Genomic DNA, 16342 nt, shown 5'->3' with positions numbered 1-16342 from the left:
GATGTATGGGCAATAGTTGTTAACTTTAAAACACGATAACTATAAAACAGAAAGCGTTAAGTCTCTTGTGGTTCAATTTGATGCTATCCAAATTTTTTATTTTTTCTCCTTCAGCTTTTTTTTTACCCTAAAGATTTTTTTTATGTCTACGTTGAAAAAGTGCATTACGCGGTAAGTAGACAAATTCCAGTGTCCTCACGTACGGATTTCGCGGTTTTGCGTCTGGAAGAAGGCAGTCTGGGACACTTGCGGGCTGAAGCTAAAATTTTTCACTGTAAGAAAAAGTTTCGTGTGCAATCTACACCTCACACCTTGTGGGAATTTTATTAAGCGAGTAAAGCGCGAGCTGGATTGGAAAAATGACAGAGATGAAAATTCAGAATACCGGGAAAAAGAAGCTCGAAAGGGACTAGGGTGCGGAAACCGGCAAGCGGAAGATCATGTTCAAAAATAGGGAGGGGGCAGAAAGAGAGAGAAAAAACAAAAATAAAAAATACACAGGATGAAAAAAAAGTGCGCTTTAAAGTGTAACGGAATATGTTTCGTTGAAGTTGAAGCTGGAGAAGAAACTAAGCTTGACTGTTTTGCACATTTTAAGCATCACATATAGATATAATATAGCAACAAGTAAGTAGAAACGATGTTTTTGGGCGAGTTTGGTGGATGCGTTTGTTGAATTTTCTTGTTTGTTAGGTTTGGTCGTTATGCGGCATTAGGTACATCAAGTTACAATATTTAGGGGACAGGAAATTGAAAAGCAAATGAGGCTGAATGGTTTCAGAAATGGGGTAATTATTGGCCTTTGAATCGTCAGGAGTTGGACAAATGTTTAAACGGGGACGACATTTATGGGAATGGGGGCTAAATAGCGAAGGATCACGAGGAACATGAAGTTTGCGAGAGTCAGGAGAGAAAGCAAGAAGCAAGACTGTTATAAATAGGAATACAGGCGGACGAAGTGCCAATCATGTATCAAACACACTTAAATTGCGCGCAGATATAAAGAACCGATACTAACATCAAAAAAATATTCAGTGAAATATTTAGCTGCTTATCTTCTTTTGACGAAGGCCGGAAAAGAGGCTCCTTCCAAGGATGACGTCACCAAGGTCCTCGAGGCTGCTGGTGCAGAGATCGATGAGGCTAAAATTGACAGTCTTATCGAGTCTTTGAAAGACAAGAAGGTGGAAGATGTTATTGCTCAGGGCCAGGAGAAGCTTTCTACAGTTTCGGTTGCTGCCCCAGCCGCTTCTGCTGATGGAAAATCAAGTGATGATGCTGCAGATGAGGAAAAGGAGGATGCTGAAGAGGAGGAAGAGGAAGATGATGACATGGACATGGGTATGGACTTGTTCGGTTAAAGCTTGTGATCAGTATCTGTTAGCGATTAGCACTTAATATATGTTTTAAAAGTATCCATCACGAGGTATGCGTGTAGAAATTTGTAGATGATGATTGCAATGCATTTTATTTTCAAATAGCACTATGCTTTCCTTCGGTAGATATGTAACACAGTTTTCTTGCGATAATGAAAATATTCACTTGTTATCTAGCTGCTATCAGCTAGTATCAGTAGGTTAAATGTGAATTTCATATATGTTATGGTGGTTGTCTAAAAAAGCGTAAAGTTATTTTGCAGACCATTACTTGGAAAAAAGCATCATGAATTAAATTTATTACCAGGACTGAAAAAAAGACAAAAAAAATACTTCTTATATAAGCAACAAGGACTTCTATTTCGAAATTGCTAGAATAGTCAACAAGATAAATACATAAAAAAATAAATATACAAAAATAAAAGGGATGGAAGAAAGAAATAGAATAGAAATAAAATAGAAATGGATTGGAAATAGGATATAAATAAATTAGAAATGGTAAACAAATCATAATTAAATAAAAATGAATTAAAATTAAATTAGAGTTAAACAGAATTCGAATGAAGTTAAATACAAACAGACTAAATCCAAATAAAATAAAATTAAATACAAATAAAATTAAATACAATAAATTCAAATTAATTTAAATAATCAGTTAAAATGTCTTCTTTAAAATCCCTTTCCTTCTCCTTCATATTCACTTTTCTCACACTTTTCCCTCTCTACTCACAATTAAATTATATCACATAACAACAATGGACACATTCTACAACGATTGGATTAATGCTTGTGTTACCAGGGCACAAATGGAAATCCTTAGGCCTTTTAGAGTTGCCCTTGGGGCATATAGCTCTCTACTAAAGGGAGATTGCCTTTATTACCCTTTCAAAGGGATAGTCATTTTTTTTGAGGACTGGGAAAACATTCTTCCCATTTACATTTCAGCTTTCTTCCCCACACTCCTTCTACAAACCATCCTTGAACTTTTCAGCTTCTTTTATCTTTTTCCAGTCAACTTTTTGCTTATGTGTTGCACTGCAGGCCCGATGGGATTTTTGCTTGCCCTTACAACTACACGAAGCGAGGCATCTAAAGCGGCTCAGACAATCACAAACTGCGTTTTGCCCCCAGACGCAATCCTTCCCCCAAAGATGAACAGTCTGTTTGACCACATTTTATGTCTGACAGGTAACGAAAGAGTGGTTATACCGGGGAAACTCCAGCGGGTTGTTCCTCCATCTCCCACGGCTGAAGTTTTTAACATCTCAGGGTGGGTCTCTTCGATTTACGCAATGCTTACAGCCACTTTTATCAAAATATTGCCTATTTTAGGCCCAGTTATATCCGCTTACAACAACCTTCTCGCAGATATACACTCAAGATCATCCAGATTGTACCGACTTCAGCGGCTTCGGCGTCGCCAAGCAGAATACTACCATCTCAAGCAAAAAGAGGGGCAATTGCTCATGCTAGGGGTGTGCATATACGTGCTTGAGTCTATTCCTGTAATTGGAACACTATTTTTCCGGTTTACAAATCAAATTGGAATTGCCTACATGCAGGGGTTGGAACTTCAAAGCAAGAAACAGGGCATGATTGAGTTGCTGCCTGTCGAAAGTAACCCTGTACAAGACCATTTGACGCAAAATACAGAAAATGACTTGCAGAAAAAGAATACTTGATAATGGGCCATCGATTAAAGTGCAATACTCTGACAACAACAAAACAGGCATGTTCAACAATTGCAATTGGCTAAACCTGAGGGGCTGGCCTTTTTTATGAAAAGACGTGGCGAAAATACCCCGCCCTGTAAATGGAAGAGAACAACAACACGAAGCGGCGGGATCCGGGGGATTCCGCGGGAAAATAAAATATGTCAAAAGACACATTGATAAGGTAGACACGGCGAAAGCCGAAATGGTGACTACAACAAGATACAGATTGCTGGATATTGCTAACGTGATTATGTGGGATTGGGAAGCAGGCACGGGGAAAATTAAGAATACTCATGCTCAATTATATATTAAACACGATAAAAATGATGATAAACGGAATAAAATCACAACCAAATGCAGTAAATAGCAATATACTATATAATGCTGCCCCAAAATTTCGACCGTTGAGATTAGACGCACAGAGACAATAGGAAGAGCGACCAACTAAATTTTTTTTTTTTTTTTTTTTCCATTAGATAAAATTTTCTTGCGGTCAATGCCTAAGAAAAAAAATTTAAAAAACTTTATAAGCCAGGTGTTTTCCCGAATGCGGACAGATCTGCCTTGAGTGTTTGATACATTTAAGAAAATACATTACAACAAGTGTGAATACCAGGGAGGGACAGAAACAAAAAACAGGAAAGAGAAAAAAAATGACCGTCGACAGTACAATGGAAAGCTTTCTCAGAGAACTTCCTAAGTGTGAGCATCATGTTCACTTGGAAGGAACATTGGAGCCAGAACTTCTTTTCAAACTCGCCAGCAGGAACAACGTGAAACTTCCAGAAGGCTACCCCAAGACAGTTGAAGAGCTCTCGTACAGATACGAGCACTTCAAGGACCTCCAGGATTTTCTTGACTTGTACTATGTTGGCATGTCAGTTTTGCAGAAGGAGCAGGACTTTGAGGATTTGGCCTGGGAGTACTTGAACAGAGCCCACAGTGAGGGTTTGGAGCATGTCGAGTGCTTTTTCGACCCACAGGGACATACAGAGAGGGGAATCGGTATGGATGTTGTGATTCATGGATTTAGAAATGCATTGACCAGAGCAGAGAAGGAGCTTGGAATATCAACAAAGCTCATCATGTGTCTTTTGAAGCACTTGCCGGTGGCCAACAGCTTGCAAACCATGAAGGATTTCAAGCCATACTACCAGAAAGGCTGGATCCACGGTTTGGGACTGGACTCGACCGAAATCGGAAACTTGCCGGAAAAGTTCACCGAGTGCTACAAATACGGCCGGGAGAACTACCCAGAAGGATCTCTCTACACTTCTCATGCGGGTGAGGAGGGTGGCCCAGAATATGTGGAGCAAGCACTCAAATACTTGAAGGTGAGCCGTATTGATCACGGAATCCACTCGGTTGAAGATCCGGTCATTATGAAGACTCTTGCCGAGAGAGATATTCTACTCACGGTCTGTCCACTTTCCAACAAGCGTCTACAGGTTGTGGATGATGTCTCAGAGGAGCCAATCAGAGAGCTTCTCGAAAGCGGTGTACCCTTCTCAATCAACAGTGATGATCCGGCATATTTTGGTGGCTACATCTTGGATAATTACCTGGCCGTGCAGAATGCGTTTAATTTAAGTGTTGAGAACTGGATCACGATTGCACGCAACTCTGTGAGGTGTTCTGTGATCGACGATTCTAGAAAAAACGACCTCTATACGATGATCGACAAGTGCTTCCACAAATATGAGGCCTTGCTGGGTTAGTGGGAGATACCCGGAAAAAGGAGGAAGAACCAGCGAAAAGGGCCAATTGTGAAATACTGCTTGTAGCATCGGGAAATAGCCGAATGCGGCAAGTGCATTTATGGGCGGATTGTGTGCCTCAGGCCGAAATGTGCAGACAATGCGGCTTTTCACTACACACTAGTAAAAGCACTAGTTATTGCTAACTCTGATGAAGGTCTGCTTTTTTTTTTGGTATCTATTTAATGCGCAGACAGCCAATCATGTATCAGAAATGGTCAGCCGCAGGCCCACAATACCGAAGGACGCGCGTGTTGCATTGTGGAACTGTTGGCTAGATGTTCCAATTCGGCATTTGCATTATTCATCGTTGACGTAATAATTGCTGGTAGCAGAAAATCCGAAATTCAGAATTTTATTATAGAGAAATGATGATTATCTAAAATTTTTTCCGCCTCCTAAACGCGCTTTTTCGTGTGCTCGCTTAATCGAGAAGCTGAGTAAGAAAAATAAAAATAATAAATAAGAGCAGTCTGTAAATTTTCGTACGGCATGCATTTCTGAATCTGAGACGATCTGTTGATCCAACATATAAACCAGGGCATTTCAAGCAAGATTTTGCAGTGTTCACAGCCAGCATCATTGAGCAACACACACAGGCACAAAACGAGACATATATTGCAGCCATATTGCACAATTCCAGCATATAATGTCGCTAGCATGCCGCGTAATCGGACAAACGAACTCAGCGAACGCAAACACCGTTTTGCATCGCTATAATCTCAGTTCTTCTGACAGCATATACAACACATTGGTTCACCAGTACCTCCGAGATGTGAAAAACGGGTACACGGACATCAGCTCGGATGCGAATGCTGTTGTTTCCAAGCTAGGAAGCCTCTTTTTGGACAGTCACGGCGTTTCCAAGCGACTTACATGCAACAAGGGCCGAGTAGACCCGGTGGAGGCTTGCACAGCCGTGGAGAGGTACCTTGCGGAGCACAAGGAGATGCAGCTGATGTCGAATGAGGAGTACGAGAGGGTTTGCGGTCACGTGACACAGTTAAAACAGATGGTTCGAAACCGGATTGGTGAGGAGCGGGATTCGGAGTTGGAGAGGACCAGCAGGAAGATTGAGGAGGGCGAGAGGCGGATCTCGCAGCATGTTGCTGCATTGATGAAGTTTGGATACTTCAGGGAGTTTTTGGTTTCGAGTCAGAGTTCGATAGAGCAAAATATCGAAGTTGTGGGGCGAAAAAGCCAGGGTGGGCTTGAAAAAGCGCTGGAGGATCTTGTTTCGTGTGTGATATCGCTCTCGATACAGCACGGGATTACAGTTCCTCAGCCAGATCTCCAGACGATGCAGAATTTCATTGGTCGGATCAACTGGTGTAAAGAGTGCATTGCGAAGTTGGTTCAAGGTCTTGCTTTAACCCCGAGCTCAAGTGTGGATGGAAGACGCGAATCGCCGATTATGCAGCCAAGCATGAAGTCGGAAAATGGCGGAGAAGTGGGCAAAGAGGCCAAAAATTCTTCGGAGACCAAACCAAAGGGCAGCGGGGGAAAAATAGACGATCTTAGGACGGCACTTAACGATTTACAGTTTGCACACGTGTACTTGGCACGGCAATACGAGGACGAGAGAAGTAGGTACAATAAATCTCTGAATCAGCTCCGGTTGAAACTCAGCCAATCACAGGAGCTGCTTGCGGGATCGAACGAGCAGCTTACAAACCAGACCCAGCAGTCATTAAAGCTTGAGACGAAGCTTAGTGAGACGCTTTCTGAGTTGGGTGAGTGTAAGAAAAAGCTGCATGAGAAGAGTATGGAAATAAGCATACTTAGAACGGACCATTTAGGCGAAACTTCGGAGCCCGACAGACTTTCAGATGGGCAGGCGAGGTCTGTCGAATCTGGAGATGAGCTGGATCTACAAAAATCACCCAGATCGCAGGCTTCTGACTCTGGATCTTTCAATTCGAATGCTGTCAGTGCACCTATTCTAAGAATGGAATTTAAGAAGATTGTAAAGCAGATGAACGAGGATTTCGAGAAGGAGATCGAGAAGGAGCGCACGGAACGTCGCAGGTTGGAAAATTTGGTCAAATTGTACGAGCAAGATGGCCAGAAACATTAAGTCATCGATCAGAAAAGAATTTACATTGTGCGCTTTAGACACGCGAGGATCACGTGACAGAAACCGTGTGCCATATATATTTTTAAGTATTTCTTTGCTTACTGTTTTTTTTGGATTTTTTTTTGCATCTCTATTATTTCCCACTTGGGGTATACAGTCCTTAAACACAGACCGATCGTTCCAGAATGTACCGTAGCACAGTTAGACGAGAAAAAAAGACAAATCACCCAACGGTGTGGGTGCAAATGGCTTGGTGGGTGTGTTTGGCCAATCATATCGCGGGAAAAACGGCAGAGGAGGTGAAACGGAGAACGTACGAGGACAAAAAAAAAGTAAGGCGAGACAAAGAAAATGGGCCGGAAGAAACAAACACAAAAAAGAAGAAATGAATAAAATCAGAGGCAGGAAATAAATAAACTCAGAAGCAGGAATTGATAAAATCAAAAATAGGAAAATAACAAGCCAAGCCAGTTTTATGTAATTTATGCGTGGACGACGCGATCCTGGAAAAGACACCTTTCCTAAAGTTGCAGGTGCGAGAATGTATATACAATGAGAATGGGCGAATTCGGAAGATCACAAAAGAGGGCAAAGTGTCATCAGAAAAGGATTTTTTTCATATTAAACAACATTTACGAGTAGCACAAGTAGTCCACCATGATAGAAACAGAAACGAGTAAAAATTCGAGATCCCCTTGGGAGCAGTCTAGAAACGAACGACACAAAAGGAGGCCAGCGTTGTTTCCATAAAATTAATTTTTGTCCGTATTTTTTTTTTTTTTTTAATCTCGGTTGTCCATTTTTCATCTCGACCCCTACTTTGGTAGTAAATTATTTTTTTTTTTCTCATCGCTTAAAAGGATGCACATATCATCTCTGCGTTCTCCACCTGGATCCAATATCTTTATTGCCAAATTGTCACCATCGCGTGTCATATTCTTCGCTTTCTCTATTTTTCTCACAATTGCCAAGCCCATGTGCAATACTGTACTTGTGGACACCTGCTGAAACCCATCCAGAGCCCAAATTGCTTTGATCTCACATTTCCTGCATATTCATTTTTTTTTCACTTGTATCCATAGCATAGGTTGCCATAATATTGACTCGGCGACGCATCACAGGGCATCTGATCCACATCTTGACATCCTGACACATTGTCTTTTCGCCCTTTTCACGTTTTCCACGTCTTCCATCTTCCAACTTCACGTTTTCCACTTCGATAGCTCTACAACGCCTCCTTACACCAGATTTGCAACATGTCGCAAGCCACAGCTTTCGAAGACCAATACTTAGACATCGACCGGGCAGTGAAGACATTCCGCAGATACCAGATTGCGCACGGATTCGTTGCAGGAGCACAGCCACAGATGCCTCCTCAGCCACAGCAGCAGTTGCAACAACGTTGTTTGCACCAGAATAATTTCAGCGTTGGCAACTGTCACAATTACCAGCGGGGGAACAACACGGCAGAGTTATGCCAACGGGGATACCAGCGGGCATTCCAGCGGGCTGTTCCGGCTGTTCCGGTGGCACAGGCGCAGAATTACTACTCTGAGACCAGGTACCAGCTGCAAATGCAGCTTCAACTGCAGCAGAAGCAGCAGCAGGAGGCCGAAAACATGCTGAATCGGCAGTATTTCGGCAACGGCGTCTATTCACAGACTCCGGGTGGGCATTTTACTGCAAATGGCACCCCTGCACCTGCTCTGCAGACCAATGAGACATTTTTGGCGAATCAAATGGGCCAGATGGCACCTCAAATGCCGCAGTTGCTCAAAACGTCGAGCGGCGGGTCGTTCTCGTCGAATTCGTCGTCTTCAGCTGTTTTTTCTTCCGATGCCAACTCCTTGAGATCCAGCTCTCCCTTAAGTCTCGAATTGCTTAGGGAGATCGACCCGATTTCGTCCAATAACTCGTCGATTTCCTCATCTTCGTCGGGTGCCGACCGGACGTCTTTTTTCACCAAGAACGGAAATCCAGGCTTGCAACTTTTCGCCAACGATGCTTCCTGCCCTGGATCGATGCTCCAGCACACTAGTTCCGGCGGATTCTCGGGTCTACTTGCCGACGGGAAATTGCAGGCTCCGTCTCCATCGTCCTCCCAGACCGACGGGTCGATCGGCCTGTTTCTGAACAGGAATATCTGGGGAACTAATGCTACCACTAATACAAATACTTCCGTCTGGGGCTAGGCAGGGCTGTGCAAGGGGAGTTGAGGCGGTGAACGAATGTAGCTCTGCCTTGCTTGGCTCGATCTTATCTTTATTGTTTTTCTCTTATTCTCCTGGAAATTACGTTTGTGCTTTTATTTCTCTTTCTCTCTTTTTTTCTCATTACCCATGTGTTACTTGTGTTGGATTACTGCTTTTCGGGGCTGGACTTGCTTTCTCTTTGATATGACGATTTCTCCTTAATCCTTTTTTTTGACTGTACGCTGACTTGGTTTCATGTTTACTACGTGGAGGTCCAGCTCATGGATTTTTTTATCTTTCTGCCTTTTTGTTGTCGTTGGATACGTTCCTAATGGTTATGTACGTTGTGATAGATCTATTGAGTGTTACTTACTGCTATTTGATATTATTTGTAACTGTAGTGGCTACACGCACATCTTTGCACACCCTTACACCGGGACTACGGCAAAAGTATAAAAAGCAAATCCTTGCAGACACACACCTCTCAGTTCTTCAACGAGGACCGGCCGGCCTTGAGCAACTCGTCACATAGCAAAAGATTGGAGGCGATGCCGGTGGCGCCGGAAATGGCGTTGCGGATGACCCGGAAGGAGTCCCAGACACCGTCGATCGACGGGTCGATCGGCTCGCCGGACTCCAAGTCGAGCCCGACGACCTCACCCTGGTCGATTTCATCCTGGCAGTCGGAGATCGACTCCAAGGTGTCTAGCCCCGAGTTCTTGGCCAACGTTTTTGGCACGACAAGAAGTGCCTCGGCAAAAGCTCGGATACCGGGCTTCGATCTTCCCCTGCTTATGATCTTATTTTCCAAAAGGTGTCTTGAGCAAGACATCCAGAATGCACCGGCACCGGGGATGAGTCTTTTATCTTTGAGAACATTGTTGACAGCCCTCAACCCGTCACGCACAGCATCCTTGACCTGCTGAACGACGTAGTTGTGGGCGCCTTTAATCAGTATGGTCACGGACTTTGGGTTCTGCACGTCCGTCACAAATGTGAACTTTTCCTCACCCAAAGTCTTCTCGAACACCAATCCGGCATGTCCAAGCACCTCAGGGGTCAAATCATCGACCGAGTTCATGGCTGTGCCACCACAGCAAAGCTGCAATCTCTCCATGTTGCGTCTCTTTGCTCTGCGGAGGGCCAGGATGCCGTTTTTTGCGAAAATGTCCAAAGACATGGGGTCGATGCCTTTCTGGTTGATCACGACAAAGCCTTTTGTTGCGTCGTCTCCGCAGACCTGATTCTTCAAATCGATGATCTTCTTCAACTTCTCGTCGACGAACTTCCGCTCGGACGCCACCAACCGCTCCCTCTGTTCGGCATTCGAGTAGTAGAACCCGGAGTTGACCTCCGTCTTTTCGTACTCAAGACTCACGTTCAAAGTGAGAATCGAGGCATTTTCCAACCGCTTAGGCATGTCTGGATGCCTTGCCCCGTGGTCCAACACGAGGCCCTTGACCAACTCGGTCTCCTCGGCGGTCTCGTGCATCATCGGCATGATTTCTATCATGTGCAAGTCGACATCCGAAGCGATTTTGTCGTTTTGTATCGCCAAAACTGCATCTGTCACCACTGGAGTCAACACCTCGGTCAACTCCGGGCTCAACTTCGTGCCCAAGGATGTTCGTGCCACCTGCAACAGCAACTCCCGGTCCACCTGCATGTCTTCCTCGCTGCCGAGTGTCTTTCCGAATCCCGACAAATACTCCAAAGCTGCACTTTTGGCCTTTTCAAATCCATCCGTGATCACTCTTGGGTGGATTCCCTCGTTCAAATATATCTCCGCCTGCCGGAGAAGCTCACCAACAAGCAAAACAACCGTTGTAGTGCCGTCTCCAGTCACATCATCTTGTGCAGTAGCTGCTCTTGCAATCATAACTGCAGTTGGAGACTGTATTTGCATCTCTTTGAGGAGAACTTGGCCGTCTTTTGTGATTTTGATGCCGCCCGAGCCGTCCACCAACATCTTCATTGTGCCCTTTGGCCCCAAGTTGCTCGAAAGAACATCCTGAAGACCTTCTGCTGCACTTATATTCACTTGAAGAGCCTGCTGTCTTCTGAGAGACTCAGCCTTTGGATTTAAAAGCTGGATTGCACTCATGCTATTTTTGCTGTGTATTGCTTTGCTTCCTGCTCTCACACCGCCTTGTTTCGACTTTGCTGAATGCTCTTACACCTGTTTATGAGCTTAAACCGGCTTCCTGATGAACTTTACGTATACTGTGCAAATCGCCATCTCATTTTTGCTTTTATTTTTAGTTTTATTTTTTCACTCGAAACTTTTTTCTGCGTGTGTCCTGCATAATTGAGCACGCACGCGAATTCGTCCAGAGCGTAATTTATGTGGGGCAAATTTATGAAAGCTTTATGTAATGATTTTATGAAGCAATTCCTGATTTATGAATGTACTTTATGCAGCGCCGACTTTGCAAACTTTATGCGAAGGCATTTTCGGGAAGACGATTTGTGTGCGGGCAATTTGTGTGTAGATAATTTATGCGGAAGTCCTTTATGCTGAAGCCTTGCGCAGGCATGTGCCCGATCCTCTAGTCCGTGTGTCGGGTGCCCACAGACGCGGGATATATTTCAACATCTTCTTCAGGCTGTAACTTTAGAATAAGGCTAATCAATTCTAAGATAAGGGACGTAAATGTTAAAAAATCACTATTGTTTGAATCCACAGTTCCGCTTTTGCACAAAAAAGTTACCCCGCTCTTTTTTGTCTTTTCAATAGTGGCCCACTATCCAATTCGAATCCCGCACTTAGATCCCATCAGTATTTAACATCTAGTTACACGCATTTTTCTCTATCGGCCATTCATTATTCATGAAAAAAAACCTGAAAATGACATTTGCATTTCCGTTTGCTCAGTTTGCTTATCCACAATTGTTTTAACATTTAAATGCTGATTTTAGAGTGTGTGATGTATTAATTCTACACTGCTAATTTGCATTATATTTTTATCTTATACTCAAGACTATGCTATTCTGCACATCAATTCATTTTACTTGAATTTTGCCACCTCCGAATACCCAAATAGGGAACAGTAACAGTTTTTTTTTTTCGATCTCATGCACTAAGACTTGTTAGAAACTAAGAGGAAATTTAATCAATTAATCGAATAGCTAGGGAAAATATGAAATCTTTGACAAAGAATAGATTAACGAATAATGGTATTTTTGGCAAAATAACTAGCAAATATACGTAATTGAGAACTGCCAATTCATAATCTCGCAAAAACCAAATACAGGTATTTAGAATGAAAGAGTTTTTTTCTCTATTATAGAAATCACGATGATCGGCTTTTGGATGGCCCACTATTGATTTTCCAACGATTATTTTTCAATTATTATTTGGGTAAAAGATATGTGTGTTGCCACAATTAATCATTATAGTTGTGTGGCCACAATCAGTCAGTTCTCCGTACAAGAAAGCAACTTTTTTAGAAGTTGTTAGCATCGCTTAATTCAAGAATCCTTAAATCAACCATACTGTTGGGCGGAGTTACACGTAAATCCGTACTTTTTGTTTTTCTCGGCTTGGCATACAGGAATGATACGATTTCAAGAATTTTGACAGGTAATAAATCTGAAATAACCATCTAAACGGCAGCTTTGCCCAATAAACAATGCATGAAAACTAATTTGTCATTGCCCGGTTCAAAATTTGCGGTGGAGTTTATCTACATTTGAATTCCGGGACAAGCGAAAAATGTTGCGCCACATGTTGTAAAAATGGTGGCTGACAAGCACTTTTTCTTACACCTTTCCCACTTTTCGCATCTCTTCATTTTCCGGATGACCATTTCGCGGGTGTTTATTGGCTGGAGATCAAAAATCAGTAGCCCGGAAATTCTGGAAGCGCGGGTTTATTTCTAAGTATGTAGGGCTACATTATCGATTCGCAGAAGTAGGCAAAAGCATATCTGATACCTGTTAAAATTAGGCTGGAAAGCCGTGGTAAGATTCAGCCGTAAGTATGCACACACCAGCATTCTTTAAATGTGGGAATCAGCGTGTGCCAAGCGTTCCTATGGCAAATGATGCCAAGTACGTGCTCGGCCATATTTCCTGTTTGAGCAAATAATGCTCGATGATTCGCACTGTTCGGTAAAGATCGCTTTCGCAGGCACCCAAAAATTTCACTGTACTGATAGGTAAAAATTAAAATGCACGTAGCAAAAAATATATACAGGAAAAAATTACAGCTGGATCTCATCATACACCTTTCTTGGTATTGGAATCGTGTTGGTTACAGGCTGTTTTCATATACACGTTTGGCACAAGTCCTGGCTTTCTGGAAGATTCCACCTGCTGAAAAGATAGAAAATATATAGAGAATAGGCGGTCTCGAATCGGTTACATCGATATTTTTGCAACCAGGTTCAAAGCGACTATTCAGATTAGTCGACAAAAACGCCTGATTTGGGGCATAATTCTAAGAATACCGTCGGCAAAAAGAAGCAGCGGGCTTGTCGGAGAAGCCATATAGTATAATGTGCGCCCGCAAGGCCAAAAAGCCGACTTTGAACGGAGAAGAGGAGGGAAAATCACCGATTGCAAAACCAAATCGCAAACCAAGAAGTCAAAGTCGGGGAAGAAACGAAAGCCACGTGTGTGAAAACTGCGGTGCTACAGAAACTCCGCTTTGGCGGAGAACGCCGGACGGAAAACTGACATGCAATGCGTGCGGACTTTATTACCGAGCGAATAAATGCCATCGGCCTGTTAATTTGAAAAAGCCACCTCTTTTGGTGTCAATGACGAAGTCTGAGCAGCTCGCAATTAGGACAGGAGGCACGTGTCAGGGATATGGTCACTGTAATGGAACTGGCGGCTCGAAATCCTGCAAGGGGTGCCCTGCTTTCAACAACAAGGTGATGAAATTGTCGTTTCAGCGTGATATGGGGTGTCCCAAAGTTAAGAGCGAGTTTTGCGGCACACGGGCTGTTTGTGCCGACTGTACATGTGGAAAAGACAAGAGTCGAGCTTCCGGTGATACTTTGAATGTGGGAAAATCGTTTTCTTCGCTTACTGTTGCCTGCTACAACTGCGGAACTACCGTTACTCCACTTTGGAGGCGGGATGATAGTGGGAACACTATCTGTAACGCTTGTGGCTTGTACTATCGGCTGCACGGGGTTCACAGACCAGTCAACTTGAAGAAGGGTGTCATAAAAAGGAGAAGAAGACGCATGAAAACGGTCAAAGATGAAGAAAGTAACGAAGCACTTCAGCAGACCGGTAGCATAAAAGATGAAAACACAACCGAAACACACTCATCGCCACCAGAACAGGCATTCCGACCGAGCTTGCTGGATCATCCTGCTCCAGATATGCCACAAACCCTTAACAAGCTGCCGACAAACGACAGTATTCGCATTTTACCACCAATATTTGGCACAAGCTGTGGTTCGGCGTACTCTAAACTACGGAATGGCCCATTTCCCGGTACGGGAAAAGTGATGGCCGTTGATTTTACTACATCCAAGTTTCCTGGAGGTACTGGTGCCACCCGGACAGCCTTGAAATCACCAAAAGAGCCAAAAAAAAGAGCTACCGAGATCAAGGTCGATTTCTTGCTCAATCGGCAATAGCAGGGGGCTTTCTGGCAGAGTCTCTGGTGCAATTTGCACTCGGTAGTGTATCGTATATATAGAAATGAATAAATGTGTTTGCGGCGCAGATAATGGTACAGTTTGTCAATTAATAGATGGGGTTTGTAGATAACGGTTGATTTGCGTCGATCGACGCTTTACTTTCCGTCGCTCTTTCTTTTTTGCACCTCGCACATCTTTTTTTTTCAGCTTCGATTTCAATCCATGGTTGTCGGTTTATTGATTTACAGGTGCTTAGTTCGTAACTTTATCCACATGCAAAATCAAAGTGCTCAAGGCACACAATTTGCGAATGCATGATTAATTCATGATGTCGGATACAACTCCAATCGATATTGGTGAGCCGTTACCGCTTGAGTACAACACAATTAAACCAAGCAAGCCGAATAAAGCAGTGGCGAATGATAATGATTTTATTGGACGACTAAAGCGGCAAATGCTGGAGCAATTGGGAGCTCAAGCCGAGAAGAAAGAAATGAACAAGACTAAAAAGAATATTGAGGGTACTTCAAAGCCGCCAGAAGTGGAAACAGCAGAAAATGACTCGGTACCAACTAGAAAAATCAAAATAAGAAAAGTTTCAGGGCCCAATAAGGTCATAGGACAGCCACTTCCGTTGAGTTACTCCGCGGAAAATGCAATAAAAAGACAGGGAATAAAGAAGTATCATGATTTAGGTTGTCCTCTTCCCTTAAAATATGTGAAACCGGTGGTGAAACAGCATTTGAAAAATATTTCTGCACACAGTATTGAAGCAAACGGACAACACGCTATTATTGAACTAGATACGAAGGAGAGGCAAAGTATACCTTTAGATGATGAAGCTAGATTGGTGTATGATAACAATAATGATAAGGTAAGCGTACCTAGAGGATATAAGACTGGTTACGTGGTAGTTCTCATAATCTCAATATTATGTTACATTTCCTATCTTCTGGCGGATTAATACAGAGTAACGCAAACCTAAATGCAATATTATGATAAATAGGTGCTCGTTGAACATGATTATTTTCTCCTTTAATGCGATATATAGCCACAAACCTAGATTATGATGGATAACATTTCTTGCTAGCTTTAATCGGCAACACATTTTCTTGAGGCTTGAGTTATCACTGAGAGTGGATATTAATTGACAAAGTGCATTTTGATGACAGAAGCTGTTACACATGTATTTCCAACATTTTTTTACGCATATTAATGTTTTATTGAAGAAATAATATGCTACTACAGGTGGTCTTTTTTAGCTATTTCGATTGAGGCAGATCTCGCGATTAGGTGTGCTAAACAGCTTATCTAATCAACGCTAATTTAAAACAATGCGTGCTCCTTATTGTTCAAGTTTTTTTTTTTTTTTTTTTTGCCTGTATAATCATCGCTATATAAACGGACAGATGCCCACCCATCAAATCTCCTCTTTTTTAATTTCTAAGAAAGACTTTGCTATCTCATATCCATCACACATATTTCAATTACACTGTGTTTTTTACTAAAGAACATTGTCGTGCTTTTGTGGACGTATCACACTAATATCGGCAATAAAGTTTCCAGATTATACTTCTCAAAGAAGTAAAATCATCAGTGCTAATAATTAGCAAGATAGTTGG

The 16342-nt window shown here is 42.8% G+C and overlaps 7 protein-coding genes across 7 annotated transcripts; 6 read left to right on the top strand and 1 right to left on the bottom strand.

Annotated features, from left to right (window-relative positions):
• Window positions 1–887: 887 nt before the first annotated feature.
• On the top strand, window positions 888–3058 carry BRETT_005146 (uncharacterized protein; the record flags this gene model as incomplete). The annotated part of the gene is made up of 5 exons (XM_041283629.1): window positions 888–930; window positions 1036–1341; window positions 1414–1426; window positions 1930–1941; window positions 2368–3058. The coding sequence occupies 5 exons, from the start codon at window positions 888–890 to the stop codon at window positions 3056–3058; spliced, it is 1065 nt and encodes a 354-aa protein (XP_041136981.1).
• Window positions 3059–3744: 686 nt separating this feature from the next.
• BRETT_005145 (uncharacterized protein) lies at window positions 3745–4809 on the top strand (the record flags this gene model as incomplete). The annotated part of the gene is made up of 1 exon (XM_041283628.1): window positions 3745–4809. One exon carries the CDS (start codon window positions 3745–3747, stop codon window positions 4807–4809), a length of 1065 nt encoding a protein of 354 aa, XP_041136980.1.
• A 688-nt stretch (window positions 4810–5497) lies between these two features.
• On the top strand, window positions 5498–6925 carry BRETT_005144 (uncharacterized protein; the record flags this gene model as incomplete). Its single annotated transcript, XM_041283627.1, has 1 exon — window positions 5498–6925. The coding sequence occupies one exon, from the start codon at window positions 5498–5500 to the stop codon at window positions 6923–6925; it is 1428 nt and encodes a 475-aa protein (XP_041136979.1).
• Window positions 6926–8181: 1256 nt separating this feature from the next.
• BRETT_005143 (uncharacterized protein) lies at window positions 8182–9117 on the top strand (the record flags this gene model as incomplete). Its single annotated transcript, XM_041283626.1, has 1 exon — window positions 8182–9117. One exon carries the CDS (start codon window positions 8182–8184, stop codon window positions 9115–9117), a length of 936 nt encoding a protein of 311 aa, XP_041136978.1.
• A 484-nt stretch (window positions 9118–9601) lies between these two features.
• On the bottom strand, window positions 9602–11221 carry CCT6 (T-complex protein 1 subunit zeta; the record flags this gene model as incomplete). Its single annotated transcript, XM_041283625.1, has 1 exon — window positions 9602–11221. The coding sequence occupies one exon, from the start codon at window positions 11219–11221 to the stop codon at window positions 9602–9604; it is 1620 nt and encodes a 539-aa protein (XP_041136977.1).
• A 2395-nt stretch (window positions 11222–13616) lies between these two features.
• BRETT_005141 (uncharacterized protein) lies at window positions 13617–14717 on the top strand (the record flags this gene model as incomplete). Its single annotated transcript, XM_041283624.1, has 1 exon — window positions 13617–14717. The coding sequence occupies one exon, from the start codon at window positions 13617–13619 to the stop codon at window positions 14715–14717; it is 1101 nt and encodes a 366-aa protein (XP_041136976.1).
• Window positions 14718–15045: 328 nt separating this feature from the next.
• Window positions 15046–15684, top strand: BRETT_005140 (uncharacterized protein; the record flags this gene model as incomplete). Its single annotated transcript, XM_041283623.1, has 1 exon — window positions 15046–15684. The coding sequence occupies one exon, from the start codon at window positions 15046–15048 to the stop codon at window positions 15682–15684; it is 639 nt and encodes a 212-aa protein (XP_041136975.1).
• Between the last annotated feature and the right edge of the window lie 658 nt (window positions 15685–16342).

Source organism: Brettanomyces bruxellensis, chromosome 7 (genome assembly GCF_011074885.1).
Source record: "Brettanomyces bruxellensis chromosome 7, complete sequence".
In the NCBI taxonomy this organism is placed as follows: Eukaryota; Fungi; Ascomycota; class Pichiomycetes; order Pichiales; family Pichiaceae; genus Brettanomyces; species Brettanomyces bruxellensis.
The sequence above is the reverse complement of the archived record's forward strand: the minus strand, read 5'-3'. Positions and strand labels throughout refer to the sequence as shown.